General features: G+C 38.4%; 4 protein-coding genes across 4 annotated transcripts; 2 read left to right on the forward strand and 2 right to left on the reverse strand.

Annotated features, from left to right (window-relative positions):
• The first annotated feature begins 596 nt into the window (after window positions 1–596).
• Window positions 597–3,476, forward strand: LOC121244688 (co-chaperone protein p23-1-like). The gene is made up of 6 exons (XM_041142861.1): window positions 597–746; window positions 2,310–2,496; window positions 2,579–2,741; window positions 2,837–2,874; window positions 2,955–3,012; window positions 3,106–3,476. The coding sequence occupies exons 1-6, from the start codon at window positions 742–744 to the stop codon at window positions 3,234–3,236; spliced, it is 582 nt and encodes a 193-aa protein (XP_040998795.1). The 5' UTR covers window positions 597–741; the 3' UTR covers window positions 3,237–3,476.
• A 355-nt stretch (window positions 3,477–3,831) lies between these two features.
• LOC121244687 (pentatricopeptide repeat-containing protein At1g34160) lies at window positions 3,832–6,103 on the reverse strand. Its single transcript, XM_041142860.1, has one exon. It carries the CDS (start codon window positions 6,022–6,024, stop codon window positions 4,303–4,305), a length of 1,722 nt encoding a protein of 573 aa, XP_040998794.1. The 5' UTR covers window positions 6,025–6,103; the 3' UTR covers window positions 3,832–4,302.
• Window positions 6,104–6,830: 727 nt separating this feature from the next.
• On the reverse strand, window positions 6,831–14,200 carry LOC121244974 (probable F-actin-capping protein subunit beta). The gene is made up of 7 exons (XM_041143231.1): window positions 14,011–14,200; window positions 13,001–13,071; window positions 12,246–12,359; window positions 12,033–12,115; window positions 11,887–11,960; window positions 11,705–11,824; window positions 6,831–7,242 (listed from the first exon to the last, which is right to left on the reverse strand). Exons 1-7 carry the CDS (start codon window positions 14,137–14,139, stop codon window positions 7,066–7,068), a joined length of 768 nt encoding a protein of 255 aa, XP_040999165.1. The 5' UTR covers window positions 14,140–14,200; the 3' UTR covers window positions 6,831–7,065.
• Window positions 14,201–14,722: 522 nt separating this feature from the next.
• LOC121243907 (MA3 DOMAIN-CONTAINING TRANSLATION REGULATORY FACTOR 2) lies at window positions 14,723–18,840 on the forward strand. Its single transcript, XM_041141966.1, has 5 exons — window positions 14,723–14,865; window positions 15,469–15,743; window positions 16,126–16,219; window positions 16,367–18,204; window positions 18,443–18,840. Exons 2-4 carry the CDS (start codon window positions 15,502–15,504, stop codon window positions 18,191–18,193), a joined length of 2,163 nt encoding a protein of 720 aa, XP_040997900.1. The 5' UTR covers window positions 14,723–14,865; window positions 15,469–15,501; the 3' UTR covers window positions 18,194–18,204; window positions 18,443–18,840.
• Window positions 18,841–18,933: the final 93 nt, after the last annotated feature.

Consider the following 18,933-nt stretch of genomic DNA (forward strand, 5'->3'; position numbering starts at 1 on the left):
AAATCAAGAAAATAGACTGTTTTTCTAAAATATTTGTAAATATTTATGATAAAAAAAATTAATTAATTGAGTAATGTTTCTCATTATTATTATTATTTATTAATAATGATTAGAAATTATTCATTACGTTCACTTGTGAGTTAATTATTTTGATAACACGTCAAAAAATATTTAGAAAATAATAAAAAAAATGTCTTAGTTACAAAAAAAATTTTATAAAAATAATCTTATATATTAATGTTGTTTGATTTGATATGTTAAATTATAAATCTATTTTTATTGTTAAATATATCTAACGTATTATATCAAATTATATCCATGTCAATGTTTATTTATTTTTAATAAAATTTCTTTTTGTTATTATAATAAAAAAAATATGATATCAGAATTATTCTAATTAAAATATATAAAAATATTTTTTTTTAGTCTTTTGCCTTTTATCTTATGACTTTTGTTTTGTTTATTATTTATTTATTTATTTTTTTTTTTTGGCGAAGCCCAGAGCTGCAAAGAAGCATCTAGAACATAGTTAACCGCCTTGAAAAGAAAACCATTTTTTTTTAAATTAAAAGAATTAAACACATTTAAATAAACCATTAAAATAAAAAATAACTCTAAAACCCTTTATATACCCTCTTCGTCCGACCGTGGCTCTGCACATACCCTCTGTGTCCTCTCTCTGTTCTCTGTGAACTCTTTGGAGCCCAAAAACCTGTGTTTTTTTTCGCCGAAACCGCGAACATGAGGTGCGGTTCTTCACGCTCGATGCAACTGCTTTATTTTTGGCATTTTCCGTAGATTTGCTTTCGAAGGGTGTAGCAACCCTAAGGTTTGATGTTGTCTGGGAAGAGTTTTTTTTTTGGTCTGTGAAGCGATTTTGTAGTTCTGATTGATTGCTTATAAAGAAAAGGACGAGAAATGGTAGACTTTGACAGTTGGCTGAGCTATTTACCTTCTGGTTATCTGGGATCGGTGCAAGTGCTCTTTTTATTTTTTTAAAAAAAATTTATACACTTTTTAGTTTATTTTTGTTTTCTGTGCAAACAAACAGTGCGGTAGGGTTTGAGTCGAGTTTTGATTGATGTGAAATGAGTTTCGTTTTTATAACCGTTTTCTCTTCGAGAGGAAATTTGAGTTTTATGCTGTTTTCTTGGATTTTCGTTCTACTTATCATCTCAGAAACTAAACAGAGGGTAGGGCGTAGGCTCGTTTCCTAAACTGGACTTGCTTATTTGTGATGGCCAGAACTCTTTGAGTAGTTGAGAGTTTGAACTCGGGGGTCTCGCGTGATATTGAAATTACTAATTACAATTGCCTATATTCCAAGCTATGAATCGGTAGAGTTCGTACTGATATGTTGGGTGATGATTTCCTGTGTCTGTGCATGTGTGTGTTTTGTTCTCGTTCATTGTCTTCGTCTGCAAAGTATTGAGTTTTGGTTCTGTCATCACTATAAATTGCTGTCCTGATGCTAAATGTGAATGTAGATCTCAGTAGAAGATGGCATAGTCGTTACTTGGCTAATATTATACAACGGAATGCTAAGGATTGCCCCAATGTTGAGCACCAAACTTTTGCTATAATGTTATGAACAACTTGCACAGTCGAAATTGATCTATTACATATGAGGAATTCTGCTCATCAACCACTATTCACCCTCTCACCCCACACCTATTTATTTATTTATTTATTTTTTTCATAGGGTGTGGGGTGGTGAATGGTGGCTGATGAGAAAAAATTTTCATTACATACCCTATCAAACTGTGTTCTGTTGGATTGTTGAATCCAAAAGTGAAAACGTTATGTGTCAGACCCAATCGTAACCTGTTTGAGTTATCTCGAAGCGTATAAACAAAATAATTGACATAAATCGCTTCTTGGCATTGGAGCTATAAATGTTTAATATCACTATTATAAGTATATGAGTGCAGTTCAATTGAGAAAATATGCAAAAAACTGAAGATGCAGTTTGAATTGACAGTGGTAGAAAATTTTCTTCCAGTCTCGAGTGTTTTGAAATGTCAACTTCAAATCCAATTATGAAGATTATAATTTTTATTCTCTGCGACATGTATGATACCTTATTGGTCTTCTATGTCCTGTGCTTCTTCATTCTGTACAAAACTCACTTTCCTTCGTAATCATAGCCACAGTCAGGTGCTCTTTTTAAGACTGATTCAAGAGGCTTGGTTTTGTTTCTTAATTTCATGTAACAGACGAGAATATAAGTTGATACTTACTAGACAATGCAAAATTGTGTAGCTAATGTCTTCTTTTTTTCTTACTTCTTTTTAATGTCCAACTTTCAGCCGTCATCCGTCTGTGAAATGGGCCCAGAGGTTTGATGTACTTTTCATTACAATTGACTTGCCGGATGCGCAGGATGTGAAGCTCAAACTAGAGCCTGAAGGAAAATTTTTCTTCTCTGCTACCATTGGAGCAGAAAAGATACCTTATGAAATTGATATAGATCTTTATGACAAAGTTGATGTAAATGTATGCACAAGATCATAACCTTGTCTTTAAGTCCTAACATCATTCTATCGAATGATTTTTGTATTAAAATGACACCTTGCAGGAGAGCAAGGCTAGCATTGGCTTGAGAAATATATGCTACCTTGTGAAAAAAGCTGAGGACAAGTGGTGGAGTAGATTGTTGAAGCAAGAGGGGAAGCCTCCCGTATTTTTGAAAGTTGACTGGGATAAATGGGTTGACGAAGATGAGGAACAGGATAAGAAACGTGAGTATCTCTCTACTTGTTGCTTTAATCAATCATTGTTCATGCGATTATCATCAATTTTATTGGTTTGTCTAATTTGGCATTTTGATTTCCAGCTGGAAATGATATGGACTTTGGCGATGTCGATTTTTCGGTAATTGCTGAAATTATCACTTAAGCATTGTTATGCTGTGCTTATTTGATTACTTATGCAAGCTTGTGCGTCTATTTCAGAAACTGAACATGGGTGGTGGTGAAGGCTTCGATGCTGATGCTGCTGGCGAGGATGATGGTCAGTTGCACCTCGTCCAAAAATTAGCGGGTTAAGTTTTGATCATCTTTCATTCTGTTGAAAACTATCTGAAGTGTCTTCACCTGCATGCAGTAAGCCTTGAGGATAGTGACACCGAGGAAGAAGAAAACGTTGAGCAAGCACCATCTTCAAGTGGCAAGCCTGATGCAAAAGCTTCTCTTGCTGCTGCATCTGGTGGCGGTGAGCCTGGTGAAAAAGCATAAGTGTTCTCTCCGATGTGGTGCCTTACAGCGCATATGCTAACCCTGAGATTTGTCATGCAGTTCATGTTGGCGGCATATATTAGTGAAGCATGACTAGTAGCGAATGATTTGCTTTACATATCTTTGCCTTTTTTATTTTTTTGGGTGTGGGTGAGCTTTATATTTATGGCATGCATATGTTACAAACATGAAAATTTGGGATTTGGTGTTCATCTTTTCTCAGAAATCTTTCTTGATCAATGCATGTGTTGTGGCGCAGTGGTATTTAGGTCCTGTCAACTGGTTCTAGGATTAGAATAATGAAAACCATCAAGACATGCCATAGATTCATCCTTGTAAATATCATTAAGAGATAAAGCCAGCAATTTATGATCCTGCGAGTTCTGCATCCTACTCTACCAGTCTATCAATGGGTATTGAGAAGTGGGAAGTGCTAGATTATGAAGAAATTTTACAAAATAATGTGGTTTGATATGATATTCTAAATTAACTTTATAATGAAAAGAGCTTTGATCTGTATCAGTTCATGTGGCTCAATCATAAATTTGAGCATCTCTCTTAATAAGAACAGTAGTCTTCTAATTGATGCCACATAAAACAAAAAAGAAAACAAGTCTTCTCATTGATAATCAGTCTTGGCAAAACGTTATTTAACAAGGCTATGTGTTGAACTGGATGGTTGAAGATAAAAGACCCGCTTGCGAAAGATTGGAATTGCCGCAAAGGATTGAACGACAGAAAAAGAAATACGAAGAAAAGAAGTGAGAAGAACAAATGGGAGAGGGTTGGATTGCATGAACATTTCTACATGTCCGTACCTCTGCAGTCGATTATGTATGAAGTATATACCTGAACGAACATCATGTATACCACCCCCAAACTCCCTCATGCAGATGTTATCTTCATCCCCAAAAATGTTTGATGGATACAGGAGACAAAATGTTGTTTTCCCCAGCGACTAGTCTAGGTAACAAGCTCAACTTGTGTGTCTGGCCCATCATCAGTTTTCCACTGACTTGGATTGATGATAGGCCATCTTCATGACCCAGGAACTATAGGTTCTGTGTCACCAATAATCTTTGCAAGAACATAAACCTTCTGTAAATCTGTGAAATCGAGCTCGATCTCGCACAACAATTTCCCTGTTATAGATCTTTGATATAATTTTAATCACAACATGACAATCCCCGCATATCCTAAGGTTCTTAATCACTTGGATTGGGGTCCCCTCAGCTGTGCTAATCAAACCAAAAGCCACAGCCAACTTCTCGCTGTGATAACACAATGCATTCTCCTTCTCCTCTTGTCCTATATCATGCAACACAAAGTTAGTCTCAGCCACATACCCATAGGCTTTAGTCCTGAACTTAATCTCATCTAGCTTTGCGTAAATCTCGCGCCAATTGAAATGGTTCTGATCACCATTTACAAACTTATGTATGACGCCGTCCACTTCGATGTAACTAAACCCTGGTATCTTCTTCACATCTCTATCCTTCATCGCTGTTCGCACCCTATCCACATCTTTCCATCTCTCATGAGCTGCATAAACATTCGACAGTAACACAAAATCCCCACAACTGTTAGACCCCATCTCCACCAGTTTCCGTGAGGCAATCTCAGCCATTTCCACATTCCCATAAGTCTTGCATGCACCAAGCAAAGTCTGCCAAAGAACCTCATCGGATTTCATAGGCATCGAGCTTACAATATCATAAGCCTCTTTGAGCCTCCCAGCACGACCCAACAAATCAACCACACTACCATAATGCTTAACATTAGGTGTCAACCCAGACCCTGACATGGAATCAAACAACCGAACCCCATCATTCACTAAGCCTGCGTGGTTGCACGCACACAATGCGCCAAGATATGACACCGCATCTGGGTGCACCCCGGCTTGACCCATTTGCTCAAAAAGCTCAAGAGCCTTGTATCCATCTCCATGCATGGCAAACGCCATAATCATGGTATTCCACGTAACAAGACTCCTACAGCACATGTTCTTAAACACCGTATATGCCTTATTGGCAAAGCCACATTTTGCATACATGTCAATAACTGCATTGCAAACTTGCACGTTCATGTCTAGCTTCTCTCCCATGATATAACTGTGAACCTTTTCGCCTTCTTTCAAAGCACCCAATTGCGAACACGCCGAGAGAGCCCCAAGAACAGTGATTTCATCAGGCTTCCAACCCTCTATCCGCATTCCATTAAACAACTCTATAGCTTCACTGGGTCGACTTCCCTGAGCGAGCCCAGCAATCAAAGCGTTCCACGAGGCAATATCTCTGACATCCATTTCATCAAACACCTTCTTGGCACCATCAAGATCTCCCGATTTAGCGTACGCGTCCAACAAAGTAGTCTTCAAGAGAACGTCGGCATAGAATCCTAATCGCACAACTTGAGAATGTATCTGCATGGCCTCGGAGCGAGCCAGCGCACGTGCACATGCCTTGAGAGCGAATGAGCAGGTGAGCGCATCCACTCTGCAGGACTGGCGCGACATGGTTCGGTACCACGAGATGGCCCTCGTGGGTTCGGGGCCGGCGGCGAGGCCCCGAACGACGGCGTTCCAATTATTAGTTGATGGATTTTGGATGTGTCGGAATAGGTGGGTGGCGTAAGAGAGGTCACCAAAGGGTGAGACGGCGCAGAGCTCGAGGAGTTTGGTACGGGAGGAACAGAAGAGAAGTTGACTGGTGGTTATGAAATGGGCTTGGAGCTGTTTGATGTGAGAGAGAGAGTTGCATTTCTGTATCAACGACTCAAGGGAGGCCATTCCGTTCCATGCTACTTCCACCTGCTTTTAGAGCTTCTGATAATTTCCACAGGAATTGGAATTTGGTTTGACATTAAGGCTGTTAAGGCTATTATTTAATATTTTATTATTACCTTTTTACTATTTTTTATTACCATTCATAAATAATCTGACTCATCTTACTATCTAATCGTAGCCTAAAACTATCTACCCTTAGTATTATTCCTAAGCTAAAAGAATTAATTATAAATTTTTTATTTTTTTTCATTTTTCAATTTCCTTAACTTGAGAAGTATATAGCCAGAGCAAAAGAGTTGATATTTTCACTGGGTTAGACCCTAATATTATCTTATTATCTGAGCTTTGTCAAGATAATCGGCTAATTACAATATGGGATTAATGCAAGAATTCGCAAGCGCTCCCTCAAGTTGAATGTTTACTACAGTATAATATATGTTCTTTTAGGTAATTCATTTTTTCTACACATGAAACACTTTCATTGGACAAACTTATTAGTAGACTTTATAGTCCAATGGGACTCTCTAGTCTCTCCTTCTCTTTGAAAGGGAAGAGGTCATCCCTGAGAGAGGGGGAGTGGGGCGGGGGGGCGGGGCCGTGTTGGGCTTCTCCTGTTTGTGGATGATCAAATCATTTTTCTCTATTTTCACGTTTAGAGGAAATAAACTTCCACTTTTGAAAAACTTCTGCTTTTGGTAATATAATGGTCATCCCAGGAACTTAAAAGCCATTCGAAATGTGGTAAAATTTTCTCTTCCCACCTTTTTTTTAACGTTTATAATGTCAGTTTCCATATCATCAGAAGAGTATAGACCAAACGAGTTTCCAATTCAATGAGCATCTATATCTCATCCACAAAGCACCAAACTTCTCAAGTCTACAACAGGTTTAAGAATACGACAATTTTTTATGTCCAAGATAAGGTCTCAAAATAAGGAGAACATATAACTACATAATATCTGCTAGGAAAAACACACTGCTAAGTTTGTTTGGGAAATGCAATGAATTTTGAGAATCCGCGAACTTGTGCCATAGAATCCAACATCAGCAATCCGGCAGTCTCATCACAACTTCAGATGGTGGTCGTAGGGTGCATACCATTTCTTTTGTCTTGCCAAAATATACCTGATCCAGTGAATTCCTCAGCTTACTCTCCATCTCCTCTATCATCCTTCCCATATTACAAAGATGGCCTTCGGCAACTGAGAGGTTCATATCCATCTAAAAGGGATAGGAAGAAAATAATGAATTCCTGTACTAAATAAACATACTCTGAGATAAAGAAAAGCTTGCTTGTCTATTTGCACACATAAGGATAAAAAATAACTATGATCCAATTGATTATGCCAAGACTCTTTTATGTTTTTGAATTTGGATAACACAGTAAAAGAAAGAAAAGGTAAAAAAAAAAAAGCAACGCCCCTTCCCTCCTTAGGAGTCTTTAGACCTCATATTTCTATTTTTAATTGTTTTTCTTGTTGTATTACCAAGAACCTAGTGGAGGGTCAAGGCATATTCAGTGGAAACCCATACCATGAGCTGTGGTTTCGGGATTTATCAACTTCCTCTTAGTATAATTTTCTTAGTTTATAAGTTGGGTTCTCTTTGGTCCCCACACCTTTTCCCTCTTGGGCTGGGCTGTGGGTGGGTTGGTGAGGGGGGGGGGGGGGGAGGAAGGGGGGAGTATATGTTGGAGGATTCCTCTTGAGAGACAGATCTACTAAACTTCTACGTAGGAAACGATGGGTTCACCGTCAAACAGGAAAGCTAATACTAGTACGAGAAAGTATATCAATGTCCAGAACAGCAGAGCTTTCAGACAACCATTTCACTATCAACTTCTTTACTTGATTTGGAGTTTTCGGAGTTCATATTTGATTTGGATCTCATGGATCTCCCTCTTGTCGGGTTTGGTTGAGGCAGGATAGGTTTCTCGTTTCTCCTTCGTGGGAGGCCCACTTTCTGGAATTGTGCTAGAAGCATCTGCCCCGAGTTTGTTCGGATCATTTTCCTATTTTGTTAGATTGTGGAGGCATTCATGGGGGATGCCGATATTTCAGGTTTGAAAATATGTGGCTACCTGTTGATGGCTTTACAGAGAAGGTGAGATCTTGGTGGTCTTCTTATCAGTTCATAGGCACACCTAGTTTCATTCTTGCAGGAAAACTTAAAGCTTTGAAGCAAGACTTAAAAGAAGTGGAATTTGGAAGTTTTTGGAAATGTTGACAATCAGAAGACTTCCCTTATAGAGGAGCTGTAGGCCTTAGAGGGGAGGGAGTTGATGGGAGAAACCTCGGAGGAGGTATTGTTGAGAAAGAGCATGGTTATGACTGAACTGGAGAGGGAGTTGTTGATGGAGGAGACTTCGTAACAACAAAAATCCAGGGCCCTTTGGCTAAAAGAAGGCGACAAAAGTACGAAATTTTTTCTATAAAGTGGCTAATTTACATCGGCGCGACAATGCTATTGAGTTACTTCATTCAGGTAATCAAGTGCTCCCTACCCCCTCGAAGATTGAGAACCATATAGGGCATTATTATGAGAACATCCTCACGGAACTGGCTAATTGGAGGCTGAACGTTGATTGTTTGTTGTTTGAGTCTATTGATCCGTAGAGTGCACACTGGTTGGAAAGACCCTTTGAAGAAGATGAGATTTATAAAGCCATTGGTGGTATGGCCAAAGACAAAGCACCGGGTCCTGATGGCTTTTCGATGGGATTTTTTCATGCTTGTTGGGACATTGTGAAATGTGATGTTATGCGAGTGTTCCTCGAATTCTACTCCTTTAAGAAGTTTGAGAAATGCCTGAATGCGATGTTCATTGCTCTCATACCGAAGAAACATGGGGCAACAGAAATTGAGGATTTCCGTCCTATAAGTATTGTGAGTGGGGTATACAAGATTATTTTGAAGGTTCTTGCTAATCGGTTAAGCTTTGTCATGGAACAAATTATTTCTAAGCCTCAAAATGTGTTTGCTCGGAGGAGGCAAATTCTTGATTCGGTTCTTATAGCCAATGAGTGCTTGGATATTAGGTTGAAGGAAGGAGTTCCAGGTATTCTGTGCAAGCTTGACGTGGAAAAGGCATATGAACATGTGAACTGAGAATTTCTTTTCTACTTGCTCGTGAGGTGTGGCTTTGGAGATAGATGGATCTCATGGATTCAACATTGTGTTCCTACCGCTCGCTTCTCGGTGCTAGTTAATGGCACCCTTGCTGGTTTTTTTAACAGTTCTCGTGGTTTAAAGCAAGGGGATCCATTGTTTCCTTTTCTCTTTGTTATTGTCATGGAGACACTTGGTCGGATAGTGAATGCTGCTATTGGGGGAGGTTTCTTATCTGGATTCTCGGTGGGAAATGGTACCAACGACTCTATTATAATTTGACATCTCCTTTTCGCAGATGATACTCTTCTCTTTTGTGAGGTCAATCGTGGCCAAATTCAAGCCTTAAGGGCACCCTTGTTATGCTTTAAAGCCATGTCGAGTCTTAAGGTGAACCTTGGTAAGTCCGAGACAGTTTCAGTGGGGCCTGTGCCTAGCATCACCAACTTGGCGAGTCTCTTGGGTTGTAAAGTGTCTTTTTTGCCTATGAAATATTTGGAACTTCCGTTGGAGGCGACATTTAAGGCTAGAGCTATTTGGGATGGGGTTATAGAGAAAGTTGAGAAAATGTGGTTGGTTGGAAACAGATGTATTTATCGAAAGGGAGTAGACTCACATTAATTATGAGTACTTTATCTAATCTATTTCCTTTGCCTGCAGGGGTGGCTAATAGGATTGAGAAGCTATTTAAGGCTCTTTTGTGGGGTGGAGTGGGGAAGAAGCAAAATTCCATCTTGCTATTTGGAATAAAGTTTGCTCTCCTATCTATCTTCGACACGAAAGTGCTTGGGGGGGGGGGGGGGGGGGGGGGGGGGGTGTTGGTGTTCCAATGAAGTGAGGGGGGGGGGGTATGGCGTGGGCTTATAGAAATTTTTTAGGAGGGGCTAGCAGAGTTTTGAAACTCAAATCTGTTTTGTGGCAAGCGAGGGTTCCAGAATCAGGTTTTGACATGATGTTTGGTGTGGTGATAGTGCCCTTGATAGGGTTTTTCCAGCTCTCTATCGCATTGCAGTTAACAAGGATGCTTCTGTGGTGGATTTGATTGCATTTTCTCATGGTTCTCACCAGTAGAATGTCCTCTTTAATAGGGATATTCATGATTGGGAATTGAATACTGTTTCAGAATTCTTCAGCTTGATATATTCCATGGGAGGTATAATGGCACAGGGGGACAAAATGTAGTGGAGGCCTAATGGTAGCAAGAAATTTACAGTGAGGTCGTATTACAAATTATTGGCACCACAAGGTAATTTCCTTTTCCATGGAAGAGTATTTGGAGGCCACACATGGCTTCCAAATTAGCTTTTTTCGTATGGGCAGATTTTGACCACAGACAATTTGAAGAAGAGGAGGCTAATTGTGATGGATTGGTGCTATTTGTGCAAAAAGCATGGCGAATCAGTGGATAATTTATTATTGCATTGTGAAGTGACAAGAGTGTTATGGGATGAGATACTTAGAAGCAGTGTTTCAGATTTCGTACCGTACCGGCCGTCCGGCCTGTACAGGTACTATACCCGTTTCGTACCGGCCCAAATACCGGCCATACTGACCTCAATTTCGGCCTGTACCGGCCTATATTTCGGCCTGTGTTTTTTTTTTTTTTTCATTTTTTCAAACTATAAGCTTATTTTTTAACCTCCAATTCAGACTAGACTATTTATAATTTATATATATGTATTTATATATAATTTATTTATATATAGACTATTATTTTGGAATATAATTTTTATATATATAATTTATTTATATATCGACTATCCCGAAACGGTACCGGTACCAAAATATTTCATTCCAGTACCTTGACCGGTACGGCATCCGGTACGGTATTCAAAACATTGCTTAGAAGAGTTAGTTTAGCTTGGGTAATGCCATTGAGGGTAGTGGATTTACTAGCTTGTTGGAAAGGAATTCAAGGCTGTCCCTAAGTGGTGGCGGTGTGGAAGATAATTCCGTTGTGCATTATGTGGTGTACTTGGTTGGAAAGGTATGCATGGTACTTCGAAGATAGGGAACGTACAACGGCAGAGCTTCAAAACTTTTTTTTACACACTTTATTGCTTTGGTTTTCAGCTATTGTGCTTAATGGAAACAATATTAACGACTTTCTGGTTTTATTTTCTGGCTCCTAGAATGTATTTAGGTGTTCTCTTATATACTTCCTGTGTACACAGACTTTGCCTATTTCATTCATATCAATAAAATTTATCTCTTATAAAAAAAAAAAAAAAATCTTTACTTAATCCCTCTCTTTGGGCCAGGAAGATTCAGAATAGAATCTTCCCCAACACTGAATCTGATCCAACTCATCCAGCCTTTTACCATCTGAAGAGGAGTACTTCCTAGGAGGGAGATGATGCTGATCTCCATACTGAAACCTCTCACAGGTTATGAGCAAATGGAATAAAAAATGATCCTGACTAAATTTACTGTCCATTCTTTGCAAATTCACTCACCCAATAGGCACAAAGGTACAAGTCTCTTACATTTGGCTTTGGCAGATTTTCAGAGAAATATTCCAACAAGTAAACTCTGGGGCAAATATTAAAATCCTCGGTCTAGAATAGAATGAATACCTGTCGCCTAATTGATCCAGACAAGCTAAATGTGCCTGACAACTCGTTATCCGTAGTCAAAGATAGCATCACAGTACTGGTTAAGCAGTAATGAGCAACTCCTTCCTCCTCTGGCCCCACCTAGAACAAAATGAGTATTAGCGCACATCAAGGAAGGAATGACAGAAAAATACACACTTTACCTCAATGACATGTATAGCATCCCATGCTCCCTCCTGCAGGTAACCCCTTCGGCCCTGCCCTGTCTTTGAGCCATCTTCATCCACAAAAATGCAAATGAGTGAAACATAAAAAGCCTACTGACGGTCAGTTCAGGTACAAAGATTACCTTTCTTTATTAGGAAGCATGCTACAAAACCTTCATTGTCATCTTCCCACATATAAACTGATGAAAAGCCACCTTCATAGTACCTAACAAATTACATGTTAGTTAAACTAATAAATTTGTTAGACAGGATAAGTCATTGAAGAAGAAATTTTTACACATGAGATCCGTTAAACAAAGAAGAAACTCAAGGACGAGGCAAGTAAAGGACCTCACTGGTCACGATAAATTGCAAAGATGTCATTCGCCTCAACTTCAAGTTTCCTCAACACCATTGATGGGAGTGCCCCATCCTTCAATGGTGGATGGTATTTATTTGACCAAGGCGATCTACATGGGAATAAAGTAACACAAAACAAAATGAATCCCTACTTTTCAAAGAAGTAGCGAATGCATATAGTTAAATATAATAAGTGCATCCACACAAATAATTTCTATGCACATAAATTTTTGGGAGTTTTCATAACCACCATAAAAGTTGCTCATGTAGGAAAAAAGGTATGGTAGCGACAATTGCTTTAGACTAGAAGTCAATAATGTGCTTCTGTCTGTGAAAACCATGCAGAAAAGAGTTGCAGCAAAAAGGTCCTCAGAGCTTCAATGATCTGTGAACTAAGAGCTTTGCTACTCATCATCCCCACACATCACATACCACACTTTTTTTTTAATATTTTTTATTTATTTTATTCTTCTTAAACTTATTGAATTCTTCTACTCATCATCCATATACCGCACATTTGGTAAGGGAAAAAAAATAAAAAAATAAAAAAAAGTGTGGTGTGTGGTGTGTGGGGATGATGAATAAAATTTTTCGTGAACTAAATATAGAGACTACAAATTAAGGGCAGATCTCTTTAACATCTACAACAGCACACAAGCAGAATCACTACTGAACGCAGATTCAGATGACTAATCTACCATGCTACAACCTAGAACAAAACTTATGAAAGCACAAATAGGTAAGCATAGACCTGTAAGAGTCGGCATCTCTGTTGTATTCACACAAAATAAACTCCTTCCCACAATCAACGTCGCATAAAACCTGTAAATTCAGTCCAAAAAAGTTTTATTTTTTCAAATGAAGCAGTAGGTTAGGAAATACTCATCTTAAGAAAGTCAATACATTATCCATCAACATAAAACTCACTCAAATACAGTCTTCTCTAAGTTAAAAGTAAAAAACATGCATTATTTACTCTATACAATATAAATAAGAAAGTTGATCTAAATTTCCGTGGTCTAATCTAAGTTAGAAGTATCTTTTAAGGGATAGGTTACTTGAAATCCAGCAATTGAAGGGATGGCCGATGTTATGATCAACAGCAGTTATAATTACTATACGGTAAAACTTGATGATCAACAGAGTTAAAAGTTAAAACCTACAACTTGTCGTTGGTTAAACCCCAAAAATTTGCATGACTAGGTTAAATTATTTTACCTTTCCAAACTGAGGGGAGAATGAAACACAATAATTTTTTTTTATCAATATAGAATGAAACACAAAATAATAGGAGTGCAATTAATTATTTCAGAAAAACAAATTGTTTCCATTTTTAAAAAGGCATAAAGGTTTGGTACTGTTCACAAAACAACTTTCAAAACCTCCATAATCACATTTTTCCCCGAAAATGCCAGAGAAGTAAATTGCAGAGCATTAACTTGAACAATTTGTATGTCGGGTCATAAGAAATGAATTTCAAGCTGAAAACAGAACATTATCAAAAAACCCAACAGTCTTCGTTTTTCTTATCTATTATGTCATATTTTCAGAATCAAAGATTTCAAAAAGTTCGAAACCAAACTGGCAATTGCTAAGTAATGTGGAGCCAATTGGAGCGCAAGTACGTATAACAACATCCAATTTTCTTCTCCACTCCTCCAATATCTCAGCAACCAAACACAAAGTAATTAAAAAAAAGTAAAAAATTACACCAAACTATAACTTGTATTAGAGAGAGAGAGAGAGAGGGAGTCTGTGAACCTGGAGGGGCTGATCGACTTGAGAGAGAAGATCGGAGGAGTGGTGGGGCAAGAGGCTGAGGAGCGCCGAGAGAGCGGCGTCGGTGTGCTTCGGAGGTATTCTTCTCATCAATCCCATCGCCGCCTCCATATTTCTCTCCCGCTTTGGCCCTTTTCCACGGCTACTTGCTATTAAAATAAGAGAAGAAACCGACGACGAACTAAACAGTTCTGATGATGTTATTTTTGTTTTAAAATTTAAAAAACGTTAAATTATTTATTATATTTTAAATAAGAATTTTAAAAAGTTATAATAATTATATTAGATAAAATGAAATGAAATAGTTTAATTTTATGTAATTAAACTAACTCAAAAATAAATTTATAAAAGAAATAGAGAAAATAGTTTTATTTTTTAAATTTAATTAACTAATTATTTTTATAAATATTTTCTGATTAAGGACACAGTGCATGGTAAGGCTAAATATGTAATTTCATTAAAAAACAATCTATGACATCATAAAATAATAAAAAAAATGACTCACTTCATTAATATCAATCATTAGAAATAATTCTGTCCACGTCTTATCCCGCGGATTTGGCGGGCTCTGTGTTTGCCGTTTCAACAGGCAGAATATAAGAAGATCTAAGCCGTCCATTGGCAAAATTCCTTAAGGTCCGCATTGATTTTAATCCAACGACATATAACGTCCTAGCGTTTTGCAACTTCCTCCGAAAAAAAAAAAAAAAAACTGGAACGAGAACCAAAAGCTTGTTTGGCGTTGAAACTTCAGTACAGCATAGGTTAACAATTTAACACCAACAAAGGAAACCAGATCATCGGTGTTGGGTTTCTTCTCGTAAAAGACCATAAAAAGTAAGGTTTTTTTATTGGTTTCTACGGTTACAGTTTTTGGTTGTATGGAATGTCGTTTGTAAGATACTGAGTATGGCTAAGAAGGGGAGGGAGGAAGTGGAGAGCATTTGGTAGATTTCTTTCTCATTTTGTTTGCTTTTCTGAAAGATTTTATTTATTACAAGCAAAATGCTTGCGTTTTCAGTAAAAGAAAGAACATCTTCGTTTTTGTTTCCTGTTTTTGGAAATTTATATATATAATTTTTTTCTGGGTGATTAATCCATTTGTTGGAAGAGCTTGAATTTAGCTGCTGTAGATGTTCTGTGCGATACATACACCTTTACTCTAGTTAATTGTTTTTGGTTCTTATATTCGAGTCCTTTTCTTTTGATGCCTGTTCTATGAAATAAGAAAGCTGGTATATTATTTCAGACTGGGTTTTTTTAAGGTTCTTATAGCACCCAGTAATATTGTAGATGTATAGTAATTTTACGGTGCTATGAGAGGGCAAGGGATTAGAGAGGGTGAAGTTTTTTTTTTTTTTTTTTTTAAATAATAAATTAATGCAGTGTTGTTAGTCTCTCTCTGCAAATTGATTGCGTGATCTGTTTTCTTGGTACTAGAGAGTGAGAAGAGGATTTCAGCATATACGCTTGATGGATATCGGCAATGGTTCTGCATCAAATGAGCGTCGGAAGGTTCACAAGTCTGCCTTAGATAGTGCAGATCGGCTATCTGTTTCTTTGTTGAAGACTTCTCCCAAGTCTCCAATGTCCCCAAAGTCACCAATGTCCCCAAAGTCACCAAGGTCTCCAAGGGTGCATGGAAAACATAGCCCATTCAAGCATGATAGGTCTTCACATTCTCCAAAAGACGGGCGTCCTAAAAAAGGTAAAATGTACCTTTTTGTTATATTGATACCGGATCAATGTGTTAATTTTTCGCTTGCATCATTTATTGGCTGAAAAAATCTGAGCCTGAGAACTCTGGTTTTGAAATGTTAGAACAGATAGCCCGGAAGTCATGGTGCTAAAAAAGGATATCTTGGAGAGCATTTCTCTCTTGGTAGCTTAGGTTGGCCTCATTGGCATATTTGCATGTTTGTGGACTACTATTCTGATGACATAGAGATGCATAAAAATGAAGTATTGGGCATCTAATGTCCTTCATTGCATTATATATTTGCGATTAAAATATACATGACATGTGCTTGCTATCTGATTTTGAACTGGATGAGTAATTTTCATATTATTTTCTAATGAACTACTTTCATGATGCAGGTGGTTATGGGGAAAAGGTACCTGGGGAGGGTTACTTGATACAGATGGTACCTATTTTCTGGACCCTAATGACCCAAACTATGATAGCAGTGAGGTAGGCAGTTACTTTATGCGTCTATGTCTCACCTTTGCAGGATTGTAAAACATTACCAAGAGATGAAAAGTCAGTAAGATTGCTTGTTTTTATGCTGGAATTGTTCATTGCAGTTACTAACTTCTGAAAAAATATAATTCTTTGTAGGAATGCGAACCTTTAGATGCAGGAAAGTCGACAGGGGATTTTGAGGAGTACAAAAAGAAGGCTATCATAATAGTGGAGGAATACTTTGTCACTGATGATGTTGCCTCAACTTCGAATGAATTGAGAGAACTTGGAAACCCTCGCTATAGATTCTATTTTGTCAAAAAACTTGTGTCGATGGCTATGGATAGGCATGACAAAGAAAAAGAAATGGCTGCTGCTCTGTTATCTTCGCTATATGCCGATGTGGTTGACCCCCCACAAGTTTACAAAGGCTTCAGTAAATTGGTAAAATCTGCGGATGACTTGATTGTGGATATACCAGACACAGTTGATGTTCTTGCTTTGTTCATTGCTCGAGCTGTGGTTGATGACATACTTCCTCCTGCATTTCTGACTAAAGAAATGGCTTCATTACCTAAGGATTCAAAAGGGGTTGAAGTCTTAAAAAGGTGTGAGAAGGGATATTTAGCAGCCCCTCTTCATGCAGATTTGATTGAGAGGCGGTGGGGAGGTAGCATGAATAAAACAGCTGAGAATGTGAAGGCTAGGATTATAAATTTGTTGATGGAGTATGTAAATAGTAGTGATATGAAAGAGGCTTGCAGATGCATCAACGATTTGAAAGTTCCATTCTTCCACCATGAAATAGTTAAAAGGGCTCTTATAATGGCAATGGAGAGACGGCAAGCTGAAGGACAGCTACTGGATTTGCTGAAGGAAGCTGTGGAAGAAGGTTTAATCAACTCAAGTCAAATATCAAAAGGCTTTGGTCGGATGATTGACACAGTCGATGACTTATCACTTGATATACCTAATGCGAGGGGAATATTGCAGTCACTGATCTCCAAGGCAGCATCAGAGGGATGGCTGTGTGCTTCATCATTGAAGTCACTTAAACTGGAGCCAGGAAAGCAAGCATTAGATGTCGGCTCTGCCAAAATATTCAAGATGAAGGCTCAATCTACTATTCAAGAATACTTCTTGTCTGGTGATATATCAGAGGTAAGTAATTTTCTAGAATCGGAAGACAAGACTTGTTCAGCAGAATTGAATGCTCTCTTTGTTAAGAAACTGATAACTCTAGCAATGGACCGGAAGAGTAGGGAGAAGGAAATGGCTTCTGTGTTGCTGTCATCTCTGTATTTTCCAGCTGAGGATGTTGTAAATGGGTTCACAATGTTGATAGAATCTGCCGATGACACTGCTCTGGATAACCCAGTTGTTGTTGAGGACCTTGCAATGTTTTTAGCTAGAGCAGAAGTGGATGAAGTCCTGGCTCCACAACACTTGGAAGAGATTGGAACCCAGTGTGTAGGGCCGGAGTCAATTGGGAGCAAAGTACTTCAAATGGCAAGGTCATTACTAAAGGCTCGACTTTCAGGGGAGCGGATCCTAAGGTGTTGGGGTGGTGGGGGAAGCAGCAGGCCTGGGTGGGCAGTCGAGGATGTGAAGGACAAGATTGGAAAGCTGCTAGAGGAGTTTGAGTCTGGAGGGGACATTAGAGAGGCTTGTTGCTGCATAAAGGAGTTAGGCATGCCATTTTTTCACCATGAGATTGTCAAGAAAGCTTTGGTGACAATCATGGAGAAGAAGAACGAAAAATTGTGGAGTTTACTCGAGGAGTGTTTTGGTTCTGGACTCATAACCATGAACCAGATGACTGAGGGTTTTGGGAGGGTTTTTGAATCACTCGATGACTTGGCTCTGGATGTTCCTGATGCAAAGAAACAGTACACAAATTATGTTGAAAGAGCAAAGATTGCTGGGTGGTTGGACTCATCATCCTATTTCAGCAAATCAGAGCATGCAACAAGCACACACTAATAATACTGAGGGTAGACTTCTCTCTATGTTTTCCCACATGCAGACACACGCTTTGACACACAAATCTGCACATCCCGGCACACACACATCCACTTAGTTCACATATCTTCCTTTGCTGACATGTTGCTTCTAATCAGTAAGCAAGCTGGAATGGTTTGCTTCCTATTGCCTTTTTGGTAATCTAGTTTTCTTCAGCAATCATATTAAAAATCCTCCAAAGTTGAACACTCATACCTACTTTTATTCTAGCCTTTTGAAGCAAAGAGGTGGATGTGGCATGGATGTTTTTCTGAAGCATGCAATGGCGAGGATATGGAGCCAATTTAATGGAGTTTCTTCCTTTCTAGTATCTGGTAGTTTTTATCAGGAAACGAATAGCCCGAAATTACATGTACAAACATCTGGTAGTTTGATTGAATTATTCATGTATGCAGACAGCCGATGAGATTTATGTGGGATCTAAACAAGTTTAGACAAACTAGATAGTTTTACATCTTTTTATTGCATGAATGTAGAGGTTGAAATTCTGGGATGTATTTTTTTTTTTTCTTGCAATTCATGTATATTGAATGGTAGATTTAGCAGCAGTGTCTGTTTCCATTGCTCTACTCAAGATTCAACAACCTCTGCATAGCATGATGCCAATGACCAAGCAACTGAAGTGTTGAATCTTCAAGGCATTACAATTTACATTCGTTAACAGTTTTGAGGAGAAATGTGGGTGATGTTCTTGTTTTTAA

This window comes from Juglans microcarpa x Juglans regia, chromosome 8S (assembly GCF_004785595.1).
Source record: "Juglans microcarpa x Juglans regia isolate MS1-56 chromosome 8S, Jm3101_v1.0, whole genome shotgun sequence".
Lineage (NCBI taxonomy): Eukaryota > Viridiplantae > Streptophyta > Magnoliopsida > Fagales > Juglandaceae > Juglans > Juglans microcarpa x Juglans regia.

Excerpts from the sequence above, each read along its gene's own strand:
- LOC121244688 (XM_041142861.1), top strand. Across the intron at positions 2,497-2,578 it reads ATGACAAAGTTGATGTAAAT|GAGAGCAAGGCTAGCATTGG; the intron begins GTATGCACAAGA and ends GACACCTTGCAG. Across the intron at positions 3,013-3,105 it reads TGCTGCTGGCGAGGATGATG|TAAGCCTTGAGGATAGTGAC; the intron begins GTCAGTTGCACC and ends ACCTGCATGCAG.
- LOC121244687 (XM_041142860.1), bottom strand. The coding sequence starts at position 6,024 with ATGGCCTCCCTTGAGTCGTTGATACAGAAATGCAACTCTCTCTCTCAC.
- LOC121243907 (XM_041141966.1), top strand. The coding sequence starts at position 15,502 with ATGGATATCGGCAATGGTTCTGCATCAAATGAGCGTCGGAAGGTTCAC. Across the intron at positions 15,744-16,125 it reads CGTCCTAAAAAAGGTAAAAT|GTGGTTATGGGGAAAAGGTA; the intron begins GTACCTTTTTGT and ends TTCATGATGCAG. Across the intron at positions 16,220-16,366 it reads CAAACTATGATAGCAGTGAG|GAATGCGAACCTTTAGATGC; the intron begins GTAGGCAGTTAC and ends AATTCTTTGTAG.
- LOC121244974 (XM_041143231.1), bottom strand. The coding sequence starts at position 14,139 with ATGGAGGCGGCGATGGGATTGATGAGAAGAATACCTCCGAAGCACACC. Across the intron at positions 13,072-14,010 it reads AAGTCGATCAGCCCCTCCAG|GTTTTATGCGACGTTGATTG; the intron begins GTTCACAGACTC and ends CTGAATTTACAG. Across the intron at positions 11,961-12,032 it reads ATGCTTCCTAATAAAGAAAG|ATGGCTCAAAGACAGGGCAG; the intron begins GTAATCTTTGTA and ends TTGTGGATGAAG.